Here is a 21,427-nt window from a genome sequence, read left to right as displayed (position 1 = left end):
CAAGGAGACCCAAGGCCAAGGGGCCGCCAAAGGCTGTAGTGGTGAGGTTTCACCGCTTAATGGACAGCGAGTGTGTCCTGAGATGGGAGAGTGTGTTGGAGGGGCAGACCCCCACGAAGGAAGAGGGAGTGGAGGCCCGGGGTTGGGGAATTGGGGTAAGGCCGCAAAAGGAGCTGCGCCAGAGGGGGCGGGGCCGGCTCAGGAAAGCGCGGGCTTTTTCCAGCGCTAGGGAAGGACAGGGGTGGGGGCCGGGGGGGATGGGCGATGCTGGAGAGGAGCGCACACTGATTGCCAGGGAGGGGGGATTCTTACACTGGGGGGGATCGATGGAATGGCGGGAGAGGCCGGGGTCAGCAGGAGTCAGCTGACTGTTATGGGGGGAGCAAAAGGGCTAGATGTGGGTCTAGCGGGGGGAGGGGGTGTGGGGGGGAGGGGGGTATAGGGTTGCTGCTGCATTGGCCAAAGGGGAGCTGGAAATAGGAGAGGTGGTCGGGGCGGGGGTCCTCCATCTGGGGGGCTGGAGGGTGCGAGAGGCGCGGGCACGTGGCTGGCCTAGAAAAGGAGATGGCTAGTTGGCAGGGGGGGGGAGGTGAGCAGCCCCCCAATCCGGCTGATAACTTGGAATGTGAGGGGCCTGAACGGGCCGGTCAAGAGGGCCCGGGTGTTCGTGCACTTAAAGGGACTGAAGGCAGACGTGGTTATACTCCAGGAGACACATTTGAAGGTGGCAGATCAGGTTAGGCTGAGAAAGAAATGGGTAGGACAGGGATTCCATTCTGGGCTGGATGCGAGGAACAGAGGGGTTGCAATACGGTGGGGAAGCGGATGTCGTTTGAGGCAATGAATATTGTAGTGGATAATGGAGGTCGATATGTGATGGTGAGCGGTAGGTTGCAGAGGGTGCGGGTGGTACTAGTAAACGTATATGCCCCGAACTGGGATGATGCCGGATTTATGAAACGCATGCTGGGTCAGATTCCGGACCTGGAGGTAGGAAGCTTGATAATGGGGGGGGATTTCAACACGGCGCTGGACCCAGCACTGGATCGCTCTAGGTCCAAGACTGGTAAGAGGCCGGCTGCGGCCAAGGTGCTTAGGGGGTTTATGCACCAGATGGGTGGGAGTGGATCCATGGAGGTTTGTCAGGCCCCTGGCCAGGGAATTTTCATTCTTTTCCCACGTCCATAGAGCCTACTCCCGGATAGATTTTTAAATTTTGAGTAGGGCGCTAATCCCGAAAGTGGAGGGAACGGAGTATTCGGCCATAGCCATCTCAGACCACGCCCCGCACTGGGTGGAGCTGGAGTTAGGAGAGGAGAGGGACCAGCGCCCGCTGTGGCGTCTTGATGTGGGATTATTGGCGGATGAGGAGGGGTGCGGGGGTGCATTGAAAGATATTTGGAGGCCAATGACAACGGGGAGGTGCAGGTGGGGGTAGTCTGGGAGGCGCTGAAGGCTGTGGTCAGGGGAGAGTTAATCTCCATCAGGGCCCACAGGGAGAAGAGAGAGAGAGGGCAGGGCGAGGGAGAGGTTGGTGGGGGAGATCTTAAGGGTGGACAGGAGATATGCAGACGCCCCCGAGGAGGGACTACTCGGGGAGCGGCGGAACCTCCAGACGGAGTTCGACCTGTTGACCACAGGGAAAGCAGAGGCACAGTGGAGGAAAGCGCAGGGGGCAACGTATGAGTATGGGGAGAAGGCGAGTCGGATGCTGGCACACCAGCTTCGTAAGAGGGAGGCAGCGAGGGAGATTGGTGGAGTTAAGGATAGTGGGGGGAATACGGTGCGGTGAGAATAAACAAGGTATTTAGGGACTTCTATGGGGATCTATACAGATCTGAGCACCCAGCGGGGGAAGAGGGGATGCAAAGATTTTTGGATCAGCTGAGGTTCCCGAAGGTGGAGGAGCAGGAGGTGGCTGGTTTAGGGGCGCCAATTGGGCTGGAGGAACTGGTTAAAGGATTGGGGAGCATGCAGGCGGGGAAGGCCCCGGGGCCAGATGGGTTCCTGGTCGGGTTTTACAGGAAATACGTGGACCTGCTAGGCCCGTTACTAGTGAGGACTTTCAGTAAGGCAAGGGAGGGGGGGACCTTGCCCCCGACAATGTCCGGGGCGCTGATCTCTCTGATCCTGAAGCGGGACAAGGACACACTGCAATGTGGGTTGTATAGACCGATCTCGCTCCTCAATGTGGATGCTAAGTTGCTGGCAAAAGTGCTGGCTACGAGAATTGAGGACTGTGTCCCGGGGGTGATTCATGAGGACCAGACTGGATTTGTAAAGGGCAGGCAGCTAAACACCAATGTGCGGAGGTTCCTCAATGTGATTATGATGCCCTCGGTGGAGGGAGAAGCGGACGTTGTGGCAGCTATGGACGTGGAGAAGGCCTTCGACCGGGTTGAGTGGGAGTATCTTTGGGAAGTGCTGCGGAGGTTTGGGTTCGGGGAGGGGTTCATCAGCTGCGTCAGGTTGCTATATAGAGCCCCGGTAGCGAGTGTGGCTACGAATCGGCGGAGGTCGGAGTACATTCGGCTGTACCGAGGGACGAGGCAGGGGTGCCCCCCTGTCCCCCTTGTTTGCATTGGCAATTGAGCCTCTGGCCATGGCACTAAGGGAGTCCAGGAAATGGAGGGGACTGGTCCGAGGGGGAGAGGAACATCGGGTGTTGCTATATGCGGACGACCTGTTGCTGTATGTGGCAGATCCAGTGGAGGGGATGGCGGAGGTCATGCGGATCCTAAGGGAGTTTGGGGACTTCTCGGGGTATAAGCTCAATGTAGGGAAAAGTGAGCTCTTTGTGGTGCATCAGGGACCGTTGAAGAGGGAGGAAAGGAGCTTTCGGTACTGAGGGATCCAGGTGGCTGGGAGTTGGGGGGCCCAGCACAAGCTCAATTTGACGCGGTCGGTGGAGCAGATGGCGGAGGATTTCAAAAGATGGGATGTGCTGCCACTCTCGCAAGCGGGCAGGGCGCAGTCGGTTAAAATGACGGTCCTCCCGAGGTTTCTCTTTGTGTTCCAGTGCCTCCCCATTATGATTCCCAAGGCCTTTTTCAAACGGGTAGGTAGGAGCATCATGGGTTTCGTGTAGGCAAATAAGACCCCGAGGGTAAAGAGGGTGTTTCTGGAGCGTAGTAGGGACAGGGGGGGGTCTGGCGCTGCCGAATTTGTGCGGCTATTATTGGGCTGCCAATGTGGCGATGAGGCGTAAGTGGGTAATGGTGGGAGAGGGGGCGGCTTGGAAGTGGCTTGAGATGGCGTCCTGTGTGGGCACGAGCCTGAGGGCGCTGGCGACGGCACCGCTGCCGCTCTCGCCGACAAGGTACACCACGTGTCCGGTGGTGGCGGCGACGTTGAAGATCTGGGGGCAGTGGACACGACACAGGGGCGAGGTGGGAGCCTCGGTTTGGTCCCCGATTCGGGAGAACCATCGGTTTGTCCTGGGAAGGATGGATGGGGGGTTTCGGAGCTGCAAAGGGCAGGGATTAGAAGAATGGGGGACCTGTTTATAGTTGGGACTTTTGCCTAGGGGCGCTGGAGGAAAAGTTTGGGTTACCCCCGGGAAATGCTTTTAGGTATATGCAAGTGAGGTCGTTTGTGAGGCGGCAGGTGAGGGAATTCCCGCTGCCCCGGCACAGGGGACTCAGGACAGGGTGATTTTGGGTGTCTGGTTTGGAGAAGGCAGGGTTTCGGCTATCTACCAGGAGCTGAAAGAAGAGGAGGAGGCCTCGGTAGAGGAGTTAAAGGGCAAGTGGGAGGAGGAGCTTGGGGAGGAGATAGATGAGGGTCTGTGGGCTGATGCCCTGAGTAGGGTTAATTCTTCCTCCTCTTGCGCCAGGCTCGGCCTAATACAATTCAAGGTTACTCACAGGGAGCGTATGACAGCGTGAGGTTGAGTAGGTTCTTTGGGGTGGAGGACAGATGTGGGAGGTGCACGGGAAGCCCGGCGAATCACGTCCACATGTTCCGGTCGTGCCCAGCACTGGATGGGTTTTGGAGGGGTTTTGCGAGGACTATGTCCAAGCTGGTGAAAGTACAGGTCAAGCCGAGTTGGGGGTTGGCACTATTTGGGGTAACGGGCGAGCCGGGAGTGCAGGAGGCGAAAGAGGCCGGTATCCTGGCCTTTGCGTCCCTGGTAGCCCGATGGAGGATCTTGCTATTATGGAAGGACGCGAAGCCCCCTAGTGTGGAAGCTTGGATAAATGACATTAAGCTGGAGAGGATAAAGTTTGCCTTACGAGGGTCTGTGCAGGGGTTCTTCAGGCGGTGGCAACCGTTCCAAGACTATCTCGCGGAGCGTTAGGAGGAGGTCAGCAGCAGCAGCAACCCAAGGGTGGGGAGGGAGGGGGGGGTGTCTCTTTGGGGGGGGGGGGGGGGAATTCGGGTGGGTGGGGGGGCTTCCCTATGGGTACCTTTGAATGTCATATGGGGGGTTACTGTATATGGGGGAAACTCAATGTATAAGTTTTGTATAAATTTTGACTTGTGTTTGTGGTTTTTTCTTTTTGTTATTGGGGGGGGTTTGTTAAAAGTTTTGTTGGAAAATTTGAATAAACATGTAAAAAAAATTTTTTAAAAAAAATTAACATAAGAACGTAAGAACTAGGAGCAGGAGTAGGCCACCTGGCCCCTCGAGCCTCCTCTGCCATTCAATGAGATCATGGCTAATCTTTTGTGGATTCAGCTCCGCTTTCCGGCCCGAACACCTTAACCCTTAATCCCTTTATTCTTCAAAAAATTATCTATCTTTATCTTAAAAACATTTAATGAAGGAGCCTCTACTGCTTCACTGGGCAAGGAATTCCATAGATTCACAACCCTTTGGGTGAAGAAGTTCCTCCTAAACTCAGTCCTAAATCTACTTCCCCTTATTTTGAGGCTATGCCCCCTAGTTCTGCTTTCACCCGCCAGTGGAAACAGCCTGCCCGCATCAATTCTATCTATTCCCTTCATAATTTTACATGTTTCTATAAGATTCCCCCCTCATCCTTCTAAATTCCAACGAGTACAATCCCAGTCTACTCAACCTGCTTTACCACTCATCTTAATGTAATCTGCAAACTTTTACACATTTCCCTTGGTCCCCAACTCCAAATCATCTATGTAAATTGTGAACAATTGTGGGCCCAACACTGATCCCTGAGTGACACCACTAGCTACTGATTGCCAACCAGAGAAACACCCATTAATCCCCACTCTTTGCTTTCTATTAATTAACCAATCCTCGATCCATGCTACTACTTTCCCCTTAATGCCATGCATCTTATCTTATGCAGCAACCTTTTGTGTGGCACCTTGTCAAAGGCTTTCTGGAAATCCAGATATACACATCCATTGGCTCCCCGTTATCTACCGCACTGGTAATGTCCTCAAATAATTCCACTAATTTAGTTAGTCACGACCTGCCCTTTATGAACCCATGCTGCTTCTGCCCAATGGGACAATTTCCATCCAGATGCCTCGCTATTTCTTCCTTGATGATAGATTCCAGCATCTTCCCTACTACCGAAGTTAAGCTCACTGGCCTATAATTACCCGCTTTCTGCCTATCTCCTTTTTTAAACAGTGGTGTCATGTTTGCTAATTTCCAATCCGCCGGGACCACCCCAGAGTCTAGTGAATTTTGGTAAATTATCACTAGTGCATTTGAAATTTCCCCAGCCATCTCTTTTAGCACTCTGGGATGCATTCCATCGGGGCCAGGAGACTTGTCTACCTTTAGCCCCATTAGCTTGCCCATCACTACCTCCTTAGTGATAACAATCCTCTCAAGGTCCTCACCTGTCATAGCCTCATTTCTATCAGTCACTGGCATGTAATTTGTGTCTTCCACTGTGAAGACCAACCCAAAAAACCTGTTCAGTTCCTCAGCCATTTCCTCATCTCCCATTATTAAATCTCCTTTCTCATCCTCTAAAGGACCACTGTTTACCTTAGCCACTCTTTTTTGTTTTATATGTTTGTAGAAACTTTTACTATCTGTTTTTATATTCTGAGCAAGTTTACTCTCATAATCTTACTCTTCTTTATCACTTTCTTAGTAGCTTTCTGTTGCCCCCTAAAGATTTCCCAGTGCTCTAGTCTCCCACTAATCTTTGCCACTTTGTATGCTTAAGTCACCTCTTAACCTTCTTCTCTCTAACGAAAACAGCCTTAAGTCCCTCAGCCTTTCCTCATAAGATCTTCCCTCCATAACAGGCAACATCCTGGTAAATCTCCTCTGCACCCTTTCCAATGCTTCCACATTCTTCCTATAATGCGGCGACCAGAACTGCACGCAATACTCCAAATGCGGCCGCACCAGAGTTTTGTACAGCTACAACATGACCTCATGGCTCCGAAACTCAATCCCTCTACCAATAAAAGCTAACACACCGTTCGCCTTCTTAACAACCCTATCAACCTGGATAGCAACTTTCAGGGATCTATGTACATGGACACCGAGATCTCTCTGCTCATCCACACTACCAAGAATCTTACCATTAGCCCAGTACTGTGTATTCCTGGTAATTGCTTCCAAAATGAATCACCTCACACTTTTCTGCATTAAACTCCATTTGCCATCACTCAGCCCAGCTTTGCAGCTTATCTATGTCCCTCTGTAACCTGCAACATCCTTCCGCACTGTCCACAACTCCACTGACTTTACTCACCCATCCTTCTACGCTCTCCTCCAGGTCATTTATAAAAATAACAAACAGCAGTGGCCCCAAAACAGATCCTTGTGGTACACCACTAGTAACTGAACTCGAAGGCGTAACATTTTCCATCAACCACCACCCTTTGTCTTCTTCCAGCTAGCCAATTTCTGATCCATACTGCTAAATCACCCTGAATCATATGCCTCCGTATTTTCTGTAATAGCCTACCGTGGGAACCTTATCAAATGCTTTACTGAAATCCATATACACCACATCAACTGCTTTACCCTCGTCCACCTGTTTGGTCACCTTCTCAAAGAACTCAATAAGGTTTGTGAGGCACGACCTACCCTTCAAAAAACCGTGTTGACTATCCCTAATCAAATTATTCCTTTCTAGATGATTATAAATCCTATCTCTTATAAACCTTGCCAAGACTTTGCCCACAACAGAAGTAAGGCTCACTGGTCTAAAGTTACCGGGGTTGTCTCTACTCCTCTTCTGGCACTATTCCTGTAGACAATGACGACATAAAGATCAAATCCAAAAGCTCAGCAATCTCCTCCCTAGCTTCCCAGAGACTCTGAGGATAAATCCCATCCGGCCCAGGGGACTTATCTATTTTCACACTTTCCAGAATTGCTAATGCCTCCTCCTTATGAACCTCAAGACCGTCTAGTCTAGTAGCTTGTATCTCAGTATTCTCCTCGGCAACATTGTCTTTTTCCTGTGTGAATACTGACGAAAACTATTAATTTAGCACCTCTCCTATCTCCTCGGACTCCACGCACAACTTCCCACTACTGTCCTTGACTGGTCCTACTCTTACCCTAGTCATTCTTTTATTCCTGACATACCTATAGAAAGCTTTCGGATTATCCTTGATCCTATCTGCCAAAGATGTCTCATGTCCCCTCCTGGCTCTTCTTAGCTCTCTCTTTAGGTCCTTCCTAGCTAACTTTTAACTCTCGAGCGCCATAACTGAACCTTCACGTCTCATCTTTACATCAGCCTCCTTCTTCCTCTTGACATGTGATTCAACTACTTTAGTAAACCACGGTTCCCTCGCTCGACCACTTCTTTCCTGCCTGCCAGGTACATACTTATCAAGGCCATGCAGTAGCTGTTCCTTGAACAAGCTCCACATTTCAATTGTGCCCATCCCCTGCAGTTTCCTTCCCCATCCTATGCATCCTAAGTCTTGCCTCATCGATTCATAATTGCCTTTCCCCCAGCTATAACTCTTGCCCTGTGGTATTTTGTGGTATCTTGCCCTTTCCATCGCTAAAGTAAACGTAACCGAATTGTGGTCACTAACACCAAAGTGCTCACCTACCTCCCAGCACAGTTGCTTGACAGCTCCAGGGTCCAAGGTACGTTTCCCGGCTTTGGTCACTGTGCGGAATCTGCACATTCTCGCCGTGTCTGTGTGGGTTTCCTCCGGGTACTCCGGTTTCCTCCCACATTCCAAAGATGTGCAGGTTAGGTGGATTGGCTGTGCTAAATTGCTCTTATTGTCCAAAAAGTTTAGGTGGGGTTACTGGGTTATGGGGATAGGATGGAGGCTTGGGCTCAAGTAGGGTGCTGTTTCCAAAGGCTGGTGCAGACTCGATGGTCCGAATGACCTCCTGCACTATAAATTCTATGATTTGATGATTCTTCCACTCACTCACTGTGGTTTTCACGGATTGGTTTTTAATTTACCCCTTTGAACAGAGGCCGTGTTCTGTGGTTCTGCTGTTCTGTATGAGATGCAACATTATCTCACCTTAAGAATCCTGAAATCAACAAGCGGATCGTCTCGATGTTTTTTTCCTGCGGAGACCATGTTCAGTTTATGTAATCACTTCTCATAAATTAATCCCTCACTTCGCCAGTCAATTAGGGTTAGGGTTAGTCTCTTTTGTATCCTTTCAGTGGACACAATGGCAGCAAACCTGCCCTTGCTCTCCATCCAGAAAATCTGGACTGTTGCCATGCAGCATAATGATTATGTTAGTGGACTAGTAATCCTAAAGTCTGGGTTACTAAACCAGGAGCATGACTTCAAATCCCACCTTTGGCAGCTGGGATATTTAAATTAAAACAATTAAACAATTCTGGAATAAAAATCTAATATCAGTAATTTGATTGTCTTGTTTTCGCATTAAAAAATCTGTCAAGTGGACTAATGTGCTTTCAGGGCAGGAAATCTGGCATCCTTATCCACTCTGGATTATCTGTGTCTCCAGTTGTGTGGTTGACTCTTTGCTGCCCTCTGAAAGGCCAGGCCAGGCCAAGCCAGTCAGCTCCATTCAGAAAGGCGACTCCATCACCATCTTCGCAAGGGCAATTAGGAAAGGGTAACAAATCTTGTCTTCTCACATCATGTGAATTAATTTTTAAAAAGATAACTAATAAGCAGTAAGCAAGGAAGTAAAGCATACATCACGATCACTAAAATACACATACGTCTGCATTCATCTCCATTTTACGAACAAATCTATCGAAAAAATAATGTTCACAAATGTCCGTGTTAAATATGAGGATTGCAACCACATGACCATCATTTTAAAAAATTACACATCTGGATTCTCAATTTGCCAGATGTGACTAGTAGTTAGCATTTAATAACACCAGTGAACAGCTGGAAACGAGTGAAATTAGGTCAGGAGTTCTGGCTTTTACTTGTGATGAGGAAATTCTTTTAAAATCACGCATTGCAGTGATTTATGAGCGGGGGTGTTCAGAAACTGCATATTCTCTTCCAGCTGAGATATAAAGTTTATTGCTGGAATTCATGGAGATGTTTCAAATTGAGGCAAGTGATTTTCAATACTAGTCTAGGAATGCATTCACTGCAACCTCAATGTAAATATGCAGCTAGTGTGTTCAGCAAGAGCCTAAACATCTTGTGAGCGGGCCAGCAGCCTTGGAAGTGTGTACGATCACAGTCAACACAAGATGTGATAGTGTGAATGAAGATATATTTGAAATGGAGATGTGCTCCCTTGGCCTCTACGCCTCATAGTTTGAACTCAAATGAAGGACTGCTATTCTGCGATGCTTTTGTTCTAGTACTGAATGCAGATTTCAATATCTTGAGGTTTAATATTTGGAGAGGCAGCGTGTGTTTTAATAAAAGCTCAACACTCTTGCATCATGGATGACCTGGAAATGGATAATTGAAAGCATTGGATGACGATAAAATTTCTTGGAGTTTGAGCAAAGTCTCGCTCATCTAACTTTAATTCTTTCTTAAGTGCAACGTTCTTGCTATCAACGATCTATATTTTTCAAATTTGGCATCCATGTTATCAGAAAAACTTACTGTGCATTGATTTGCTCTGCCAATGCTGTTCTATAAGTCAGTGTGAAGCAGTTCCGTGCACATTGTACTTAGCTCTTTGACAGAGGGGAAAGTAATGGGGATTTAATTACTCTGACAACTTCACAAACTTTTCCTGAGGAAAGCCATTTAAATGCTTGGGCTAGAGCATTCTCGAGCTAAACTTTATGAACAAGATAATTTGGTTGAAAGTTTACCTCAAAGATATTTATGTTTCAGTCAGAATTCAATGAAATTCCCTACACTGCTCTCACGCCCACCCCCACTGTGGGTCAGTGGCTCACAGATGCACTCAGGATGGAGGACAACAGCTTTCAGTCTGTATTTATTTTTACTGGCAGAAGTGAACACTAGACATTGGTCCAGAAACGCTTTTGATATTATTTCCATGCGTCTTAACTCTATAGTCAGATCCACTTTTCCGTTGCCACCTGGTTGGATCTGTGTAACTTATTAAGATCTTTTCAATTTTAGGTAGTTTCCTCGGTTGACATGTTCAGTTCCGTTAGGGGCCTGGAGGCAGTATATTGAGTGAGGGGATGCAACTTTTGTGGGTTTAATAGTCACATACTGCCCCCTCATGGCTGTGCTTTCTTGATTAGAAGAATGTTCAGTGACTCTTCAGGAAATAGTTTTATTCAGGTGAATTAATCTTTTGATGAAAAGAGATACATGCTGATTCACGAATAGAGTGTATGGTGAATGTAATTAGTTTTAGAGTATGTACTGATTGACCGCTCCTTGAACCCACTGTCTGCCCCACCTGTGACAGAAACTATAGGTCTCGCGTTGGACTCCTCAGTCACCTGAGATCTCATTTTTATGTTGAAGCAAGTCATTGAGGGACTTCCTAAGAAAACTGATTGCCTGGAGTCGATTTAGTGTGCACTGGCTGACAAATCAGTTTAGAGTGTGTACTGACTGATTAGAAGTGGTTTAGAGCGCACATTGACTTGTTGGTTAAATAGATAAGTTATTGGGCTGGATTCTTCGGTCCCCCAGCCATATGTTTCTCAGGGGCGCGGCATTCGCTGACGCCAGGATTCTCTATCCCGCCACTTGTCCATGGGGTTTCTCATTGAAGCCACCTCATGCCACCGGGAAACCCTGACTGGGTGTGTTGCCAGAAAGAACTGAATTGCAAAGGCCGGAGAATTCTGGCCATTGTGTTTTGCTAGAAAATTCACAGCTTTGTCTGAAGTGCTATGATCCTGATCAATAGGTCAACTATCAATAGGTCGGATCTGCACAGTATTCAAATAACCACCACATCTAGGATGGATTTAATGCCCCAGGGTGGATGTTGTGATAGGAGGGCATTTAACCAGGCGGTTGGGGATCCTGCCTTCACCCTGCCTCTGTCCCGATTAAGTTCATGGTGTGAAGGATTGTGGAAGGTCCTTAATGCCTGTAGCACCATCGATCACACACGAGGCAAGACGGAGAGAACTTCAATCGAGGCTTTATTGAGCAGACTTGTTATGACTTGTTCCCCAGCAGCTCAGTCACAGAATGCAGCTGCGGGAGTAAAACGGGTTCTTATACCCCGCCTATCTGGGTGGAGCCCAGTGGGCGGCAGATCCAATCGGGACCCAGCATCTGTCCTCCAATAGCTCCTCGGCATTCATGGTGTACCCCTAATACATACCACCACATTCTCCCCTTGTTAGAAAGAACCTGGCTGGGTGGTATGGTGGTAGGGGTTTACAGGGTCGGTGCCTTAACCATTGAACTATATACAATCATGCCGCTTTTACTGGGCCCACTGAATTATTCACATTTTACCCGATTAGCAGCGTTAACTATTTACAACAATGCCGCTTTACTGGGCCACTGAATTATATACATCTTAAGTCGATTCGATGAGTCGAGATGGTACTCTGGTCGCCCTTTCCGATCGTCTCAGCCCGGGTGGTGGTGGTGGCGCTGGCTCGGGTCCGGTCGACTCTGGGAGCATCGCGCTGTCCCCTTCTGTTTCCTTACTCCTGGACGGGCCTGGGAGGAGAACCGATCCCCCCGGGAAAGGGGTGGCTGTGGGGTGCACCGGCGGGAGTGAGGGGGAGGTGATTGGTGTTGGGGGTGTGTGGGAAGCTCCGGCGGGCGCCAGGTCCCGCAGAGAGACCGTGTCTTTCCAGAAGCGGACCTCCTAGGGAAGACAAGGAGGCGCTCGTGCGGCGTTTGGTTTGTGGTGGTACACAGCAGGGACTGGATAGAATGAAGGGCATCCGGGAGTACTTCCTGCCAGCGGGAAGTTGGGAGACTCCTAGACCGTAGGGTCAGTAGGACGGTCTTCCAGACCGTTCCATTCTCCCTCTCTGCCTGCCCGTTCCCCCGGGGGTTGTAGCTGGTCGTCCTGCTTGAGGCTATGCCCTTACTGAGCAGGAATTGACGCAGCTCGTCACTCATGAAGGAGGACCCCCTATCGCTATGGATGTAGGCGGGGAAACCGAACAGTGTAAAGATGGTGCATAGGGCTTTAATGACCGTGGCCGCGGTCATGTCAGGGCAGGGGATGGCGAAGGGGAAACTGGAGTATTCGTCAACGACGTTAAGAAAGTACGTGTTGCGATCGGTGGAGGGGAGGGGGCCTTTGATGTCCAAACTGTGGCGTTCAAAGGGACGGGAAGCCTTTATCCGGTGCGCTCTATCTGGCCTGAAAAAGTGCGGTTTGCATTCTGCGCAGATTTGGTAGTTCCTGGTGACTGTTTGGCCCTCCTCGATGGAGTGCGGGAGGTTGCGGGCCTTTATGAAGTGGGAGAAACGAGTGACCCCCGGGTGGCAGAGGTCCTCGTGGAGGGCTTGGAGACGGTCCACTTGTGCGTTGGCACAAGTGCCGCGAGATAGGGCATCGGACGGCTCGTTCAGCTTTCCGGGACGATACAAGATCTCATAATTGTAGGTGCAGAGTTCGATCCTCCACCGCAGGATCTTGTCGTTTTTTATCTTGCCCCGCTGTCATTCATGGTGTACCGTATTACCCCTAATACATACCACCACATTGCCCATCTAAGGGCCTCATCCTGCTGCCCCTGTTATTCATAGAATGGCAGGTGGGTGATGTGCTAGGCAAGAAGCTTGGAAACCAAACCCTGTCGGGGTTGCTTGTGAATTTTGGGGGTTGGGGGGGGGCAAGGGATCCCTTGTTCAAAGGCATTGATCTTTGATCTGGCATTGGGCAGTAAGGAGTGCCTGCTGAGAGCCACACCCTTGCTCTTGCTGCCGGCCTCCCTTGCTCCTCTCTCTCTGCTGCCTGACCCCTTGCAGTTCCCCTCTGGCCATCACTCAACCTGTGATCTGAGTCCCTCCAAGATTCTGGGCCTTGGGTAGGTGCATTGCTAGCAGCAACCATCGCCTCCTCTGGAACTGCTAGGCAATGAAGAGCTGCCAGTCTCTGGTTCGACGGGGAGGTCTCGGCATCTAGAACCTTTGCCTCCAGGGTCCTTGATCCAGGGAAGGCAGGTTCCTGTTGAGTTATGGGGTGGGCTTTCCTGAACAAAAAGGTGATATGGGACTCTCATGTACATTAAAGTCTGCTCCCAGTTTCAAAATTTGCTGGTGTTACTGGGTTACAGGGCTAGGTTGTAGGCGTGGCCCATCGAGTCTGCATCGACCCTTTGAAAGAGCACCCTACCCCTAACCACCCCCCCCCACCCTCTGAAGATCAAAAGATTTGTTGATGGGGTTGATGAGAGAAGGCACATGTGGAGCGCAAGTACCAGCTTGGGACCAGTTAGACTAATAATAGACAACCTGTGGCCCGGTGCCACGTGTGGCCCATCTGGGTTCTGAACGCGGCCGCGAGACATCTTATTGTCCATTGCCCACAAGCAGGATTGCCAGATTCCACTTGTTTCCATCCATGTCGTGTATTTTCTACCAGTATCACTGGTAGCACAGTGGTTAGCACAGTTGCTTCACAGCTCCAGGGTCCCAGGTTTCATTCCCGGCTTGGGTCACTGTCTGTGTGGAGTCTGCACCTTCTCCCTGTGTCTGCGTGGGTTTCCACCGGGTGCTCCGGTTTCCTCCCACAGTCCAAAGATGTGTGTGTCGGGTGGATTGGCCATGCTAAATTGCACCAAGTGTCCAAAAGGTTAAGTGGGGTTATGGGGATATGGTGGAGGTGTGGACTTAAGTAGGGTGCTCTTTCCAAGGGCCGGTGCAGACTCGATGGGCTGAATGGCCTCCTTCTGCACTGTAAATTCTAGGATTCTATGATAGTGATGCGCACATAAAGCATTTGCTGTGAGAGCCATGCGCTCTGTCCAATCAAAGCATAAATATTTATTTTGTTTTTATCATTTGAAGTTGATGACTGGCCTATTAAGATGAATAAGTAAGCGTTTTGTATAACAATGAAACATTTGGCATGTATTAAATGTATTCGATCTTATGCATGCAGTTATGGTTAGTGGACATGCCCGTGTTCAATCATGCGGCCCACTCACTAGCCTCGGTGACTCATCACCAAGTTAGTCTAATTGTCTTGTTTCTGTGCTGAACAATTCTTTGTTTAAAAAAAAACAGACTGAAACTTGCGCATATGCCCCAAGTACTGATCACTTTCTCCTTCTGTCCACAGGCGAGGAGCGCTGATCTTCCTGATCTCCCAGGAGAACTCCCACTCCGCCCATGCGGGAGCACTGCCAGCATGAAAGTTAAACATGTCAAAAAGTAAGACGGTGTATTTCTGTTTGCACAGACTAAGTTCGCCTGATTGACTTCTGTTTTGAGATTTCAAGCTGTCCATTGAGCAGATTATCCCGCTAATGCTTCACTACACTGATCAAACTGTACTTAATCAACCATGTTCTCAACCTGGCCCCTTTGTTGTTTATTGTTTGATACAAAGTGTAATATTTCCTCTGATTTGGGTGATTGTGACAGCGGATGTGCGTTCAGTCGTGTGCTTGTGGCCTTCACAAGCTGCAGTGGATTGTAAACACGTCAGAGAACATTATTGATGCCTATTTTACATCCATGGGGTGTGGAATGTGCATTCGCTTTCTTAGAGGCTGAAGCTGAAAATCATAAAATTAAATATCCTCTTCAATGTTTTTGTCTCATATTTGGCTGAGTTGATTTAATTCCAACTAAGCTATTAACTAAAGTGCTAGATATTCACAAAGACTTGACTAGATGGAAACCTCCCAGTGTTTTGGCCTCTGGGATTGTAGGGTGGCACAGAGGTTAGCACTGCCGCTTCAGTGCCAGGGACGCGGGTTTGATTCCGACCTTGGGTTACTGTCTGAAGTTTGCATATTCTCCCCGTGCCTGTGTGGGTTTCCTCCAGATGCTTCGGTTTCCTCTCACAATCCAAAGATGTGCAGGTTAGGTAGATTAGCCATGCAAATATGCCTCAGGGTGGGGTGCAGGAAGAGGGTGGAGGGTTGGACCTAGGTGGGGTAGTCTTCGAAGGGTCGGTGCTGACACGATGGGTCAAATGACAACCTCCTGCACTGTAGGAATTCTATGAAGGATATCAAAACATGGTAATGGCAGCAGTAACATCAGGGCAGCAGAGCCAAGTCAATGTTGACATATATCAAGGAGGGAGAGAGTTACCTGGATGTTTTGTTTCAGGAGGTGGTCCCTTAGGCTACCCTTAGAATAGGGTCTTCTAGTTTGGAAAGTGGTCAGGTTAGGGGGAGGGGGGTTGGTGACGGGGTGACTGCAGCTGAGGCAGGTAAGGGGACCCAGAGGGCATGAGTGTCTAACAAGTTTGAGGTTCTTTCAGCCTGTTTCAATGAAAGAGTGGAGGATCAGCGGAGTGACCATGGCACTTTGAGGCCACTCAAGTGGAGGGAATATATAAGAACGTTATGGCAGTAGGGGACAGTGGAACCTGCTGTAGCCCCTGAGGACCAGAAGCCGCACTCCCCCTTTTTGTCTTTTAGAAAGAGCTGACTGGTGGTAATTTAATCTGAGGGTCACCACATCTTAGGCAAGGGGCAATGTTGAGAAGGTGTGTCCTTGATAAATAACTGCAGCCAGTACGGGAATTGAACCTGCGCTGTTGGCATCGCTGACACTGTTCTCTGTAGCAAGGAGCTGTGTTGATACAAAGTATAATATTTCCCCTGTGTTGCCTGCCTGCCAGTGTTCGAGACATCTGCTCCAGGCTTGTAAGGCAGGTTAGATGGCAGGGCAGGGCCAAATTTGCAAATGACACAAAAGGTGGGAAGGCAAATGATGATGATGGCACAAAATGTCTACAGATTAAATGAGTGGGCAAAAACTTGGCAGACGGAATATAATGTAGGAAAATGTGAAGTTATGCACTTTGGTAGTAAGAATGATTTAAATGGAGAAAGACTGCAGAAAGCTGCAGCACAGAGGAATTTTGGGGTCCTTGAGCATAAATCATAAAAAGCTAGCATGCAAGTTCAGGAGGCAATTGGGACGACAAATGGAATATTGACCTTTATTTCAAACGGAATGGAGTATGAATATAAGGAAGACCTAAAAGTATATAAGGCACGAATTGGACCACACCTGGAATACAGTGAACAGCTTTGGACCCTTTATCTAAGGAAATATATACTGGCATTGGAGGCAGTCCAGAGAAGGTTCATTGGGTTGATCCCGGTATTGAGGGATTTTCTTAAGTCGAGGGTCTGTACTCACTGGTGTTAGAAGAATGAGAGGTGACCTTATTGAGACAAATAGGATTCTCCGGAGGATCAACAGGGTAAATGGTGAGAGGTTGTTTTCCCTTGTGGGAGTGTTTAGGACCAGAGGGCGTAATCTTAGAGTAAGGGTGATGTGGAGATGCCGGCGTTGGACTGGGGTGAGCACAGTAAGAAGTCTTACAACACCAGGTTAAAGTCCAACAGGTTTGGGATTCATGTCGCATTACATTCATCCTGGGATTCATGTCGCATTACATTCATCCCCCACCATCTGGCCTGCAAAATCCTACCAACTGTCCTGGCTTGATGCAATTCACACCTCTTTAACCTGGGGTCGCCCCATCTCTGGATCTGTAAAGATTTAATCATCTGCTAATGGTCGCATTCCTAGCATTGTTTGGCATCTCTGAATTTGTCTATATATGTGTTTCTGGAACATACCTCTTCATTCACCTGAGGAAGGAGCAGCGCTCCGAAAGCTAGTGACATCGAAACAAACCTGTTGGACTTTAACCTGGTGTTGTAAGACTTCTTAGAGTAAGGGGATTGACCATTTAAGACAGAAATTAGGAAAATCCTTTGAGGGTAGTGAATCTGTGGAATCTTTACCGCAGAGAGGGCTACAGCTTGGGTCATTAAGTATGTTCAAGGCTGAGATGGGCAGATTTCTAATCAGGAAGGAAATCGAGGATTATGGTGATAAGGCAGGAAAGAGGAGTTGAGGATTGTATCAGATCAGTCAGGATCTAAATGGCGGAGCATACTCTTATGGGCTGAATGGCCTACTTCCGCATCTTCTTATGTCTACATTGAGGCTTCTGTATCTTCCACCTGGTCAGTGCTAACCCACAGGAACCCTCCTGCGGTTGGGGGGTGATTGGGGTGCGAGGATGTGGCATCGTGGTAATGTCGTTGAACTAGTAATCTGAAGACCCAGGCTGATGCTCTGGGGTCACAGGTTAAAATTCTACCACGGCAGCTGGTGGAATTTGAATTCAATTAGTAAAAACATGGAATATAAAGCTACTCTTCTATAAAGAAACTAGCATCGATTGTCATAAAACACATCTGGTTCATTAATGAATGTCCTTCACAGAATCACAGAATACTACAGTGCAGAAGAGACAAGAGACCCTTCGGCCCATCGAGTCTGCACTGATCATGGAAGTCCCTTACCTGCCCACCTAATCCCATTTACCAGCACTTGGCCCATAGCCTTGAATGTTATGATGAGCCGAGTACTCATCCAGGTACTTTATAAAGGATGTGAGGCACCCCGCCTCTATCACTTTTTTAGGCAGTGCATTCCAGACCACTCTCTGGGTAAAAGTATTTTTCCTCAAAGTCCCCTAAACCTCCGACCCCTCACTTTGAACTTGTGTCCCCTCGTAACTGACCCTTCAACTTAAGGGAACAGCTACTCCCTATCCACCTTGTCCATGCCCTTCATAATCTTGTACACCTCAAGCAGGTCACCCCTCAGTTTTCTCTGCACCAGAGAAAAAAAAACCAAGCCTATCCAACCTCTCTTTATAACTTAAATCTTCCATCCCAGGCAGCATTCTGGTGAATTTTCTCTGCACCCCCTCCAGTGCAATTACATCCATCCTATGATGTGGCATCCAGAATTGCACACACTACCCTGACTGTGGCCTCACCAAAGTTCTATACAGCTCCATCATGACCTCGCTGCTTTTGTAGTCTATGCCCCGATTGATAAAAGCCTTTTCCACCACCCTATTAACCTGCCCTTCTGCCTTCAGAGATCTATGGACAAATACGCCAAGGTCCTTTTGTTCTTCGGAACTTCCCAGTGACAGACCTTTCCCAGTATACTTCCTTGTCAAATTACTCCTTCCAAAGTAAATCATCTCATACTTCTTAGGGTAAAATTTTATCTGCCCATTTGACCATCCCATTTATATCTTCCTGCAACCCAAGACGCTCAACCTCGCTGTTAACCACCCAGCCAATCTTTGTGCCATAAGAACAAAGAACAGTACAGCATAGGAACAGGCCCTTTGGCCCTCCAAGCCTGCACCAATCTCACGTGTCCTAACTAGACCTACATCCTTCTATACCCCATCTGTTCACGTGTCTATCTAGTTAAGCCTCAAAGGTCGTTAACATATCTGTCTCAACCAACTCACTTGGCAGTGCATTCCAGGCCACCACTACCCTCTGTGTAAAAAAAACTTGCCCCGCACATCTCCACTGAACCTTTCCCCCCTCACCTTGAACTTGTGCCCTGGGAAAAAGCCTCCAACTGTTCATCCTATCTATACACCTCATAATTTCATAAACTTCTATCATGTCGCCCCTCATCCTCCGTTTCTCTAGGGAACACAATCCTAGTTTATTCAATCTCTCCTCATAGCTAACACCCTCCATACCAGGCAACATCCTGGTAAACCTTTTCTGTACTCTCTCGAAAACCTCCACATCCTTCTGGTAGTATGGTGACCAGAATTGGATACAGTGTTCCAAAATGTAGCCTAACCAATATTTTAAATAACGAACATAATTTGCGAACACTTGTACTCGATGTCCCATCCGATGAAGGCATGCAAGCCATAAACTTTCATTACCACTATTTCCACCTGTGCTGCCATTTTTAAGGATCAGTGGACCTGCATGCCCAGATCTCTCTGTGTTTATGCTCCTGATGGTTCTGCCATTTATTTTATAGCTCCCACCTGAATTGGATCTACCAAAATGCATCACTTCGCATTTGTCCAGGTCAAATTCCATCTGCCATTTCTCCACCCAGTTTTGTAGTCTATCAATATCCTGCTGTATTCTCTGACAATCTTCATCACTATCCACAACTCCAGCAATCTTAGTATAAGAACTAGGAGCAGGAGTAGGCCATCTGACCCCTCGAGCCTGTTTTACCATTCAATGAGATCATGGCTGATCTTTTGTGGTCTCAGCTCCACATTCCGGCCCACGCACCATTAATCCCTTTATTCTTCAAAAAACTATCCATCTTTATCTTAAAAACATTTAATGAAGGAGCCTCTACTGCCTCACTGGGCAAGGAATTCCATAGATTCACAACTCTTTGGGTGAAGGAATTCCTCCTAAGTCCGTCCTGAATCTACTTCCCCTTATTTTGAGGCTATGCCCCCTAGTTCTGCTTTCACCCACCAGTGGAAACAACCTGTCTGCATCTATCCTATCTAATACCTTCATAATTTTATGTTTCTATAAGATCCCCCCGCATCCTTCTAAATTCCAAAGAGTACAGTCCCAGTCTACTCAACCTCCCCTCGTAATCCAACCCTTTCAACTCTGGGATTAACCTCGTGAATCTCCTCTGCACACCCTCCAGCGCCAGTACGTCCTTTCTCAGGTAAGGAGACCAAAACTGAACACACTACTCCAGGTGTGGCCTCACTAACACCTTATACAATTGCAGCATAACCTCCCTAGTCTTAAACTCCATCCCTCTAGCAATGAAGGACAAAACTCCATTTGCCTTCTTAATCACCTGTAAACCAACTTTTTGCGACTCATGCACTAGCACACCCAGGCCTCTCTGCACAACAGCATGTTTTAATATTTTATCATTTAAATAATAATCCCTTTTGCTGTTGTTCCTACCAAAATGGATAACCTCACATTTGTCAACCTTGTATTCCATCTGCAGACCCTAGCCCATTCACTTAATCTATCCAAATCCCTCTGCAGACTTCCGGTATCATCTGCACTTTTTGCTTTACCACTCATCTTAGTATCGTCTGCAAACTTGGACACATTGCCTTTGGTCCCCAACTCCAAATCATCTATGTAAATTGTGAACAATTGTGGGCCCAACACTGATCCCTGATCCACTAGCTACTGATTGCCAACCAAAGAAACACCCATTAATCCCAACTCTTTGCTTTCAATTAATTGACCACTCCTCTATCCATGCTACTACTTTATCCTTAATGCCATGCATCTTTATCTTATACAGCAACCTTTTGTGTGGCACCTTGTCAAAGGCTTTCTGGAAATCCAGATATACCACATCCATTGGCTCCCCGTTATCTACCGCACTGGTAATGTCCTCAAAAAATTCCACTAAATTAGTTAGGCACGACCTGCCCTTTATGAACCCATGCTGCGTCTGCCCAATGGGACAATTTTCATCCATATGCCTCGCTATTTCTTCCTTGATAGATTCCAGCATCTTCCCTACTATGGAAGCTAAGCTAACTGGCCTATAATTACCCGCTTTCTGCCTGCCTCCTTTTTTAAACAGTATAATCCGCAAATTTGTTCTGATTCCATGTAGATAGTTCACCCCTGACCCCGTGTGAATTTATCTTTTGCACCAGCCTGCCATGAGGGACCTTGTGAAATGCTTTACTAAAGTCCACATAGACAACATCCACAGCCCTTCCATCGTCAATCATTTTTGTCACCTCCTCAAAATCTCAATTAGATTAGTGAGACATGACCTCCCTCGTACAAAACCTGTCTATCGCAAATAAGACCATTCACTTCCAAATGTGCATAGTTACTATCTCAGAGAATCTTTGTCAGCAATTTCATTATCACTGACGTCAATTCTATAATTACCCGGGTTATCCTTGTTACCCTTCTTAAATAATGGGACAACATTCGCTATCCTCCAATCCTCTGGGATCTCACCTGTGACCAATGAGGACACAAAGATTTCTGTCAGAAGCCCAGTGATTTCATCTCTTGTCTCCCTCAGTAATTTGGGATAGATGCCACCTGGCCCTGGGGATTTGTCTACCTTAATGCTTTTTAACACACCTAACACTTCCTCCCTTGTAATAATGACTTGTTCTAAAGTGTTTACATATCCCTCTGAGACA

The 21,427-nt window shown here is 48.0% G+C and overlaps 1 protein-coding gene across 8 annotated transcripts in view; it reads left to right on the top strand.

Moving 5' to 3' along the window:
- Positions 1-21,427, top strand: part of LOC140398303 (rho GTPase-activating protein 32-like) — a 792,529-nt gene that overhangs the window by 393,814 nt on the left and 377,288 nt on the right. For 7 of the 8 annotated variants that reach the window (XM_072486839.1, XM_072486840.1, XM_072486832.1 and 4 more), the window contains one exon: positions 14,546-14,637. In XM_072486839.1, the coding sequence (XP_072342940.1) occupies positions 14,546-14,637 (92 nt within the window). Of the gene's footprint in view, positions 1-14,545; positions 14,638-21,427 lie in introns of those variants that run through there. The other variant, XM_072486837.1, reaches the window with a different exon arrangement.

This window comes from Scyliorhinus torazame, chromosome 21, assembly GCF_047496885.1.
Source record: "Scyliorhinus torazame isolate Kashiwa2021f chromosome 21, sScyTor2.1, whole genome shotgun sequence".
Lineage (NCBI taxonomy): Eukaryota > Metazoa > Chordata > Chondrichthyes > Carcharhiniformes > Scyliorhinidae > Scyliorhinus > Scyliorhinus torazame.
Note: the sequence above shows the minus strand (reverse complement) of the source record. Positions and strands in the feature narration are given on the sequence as shown.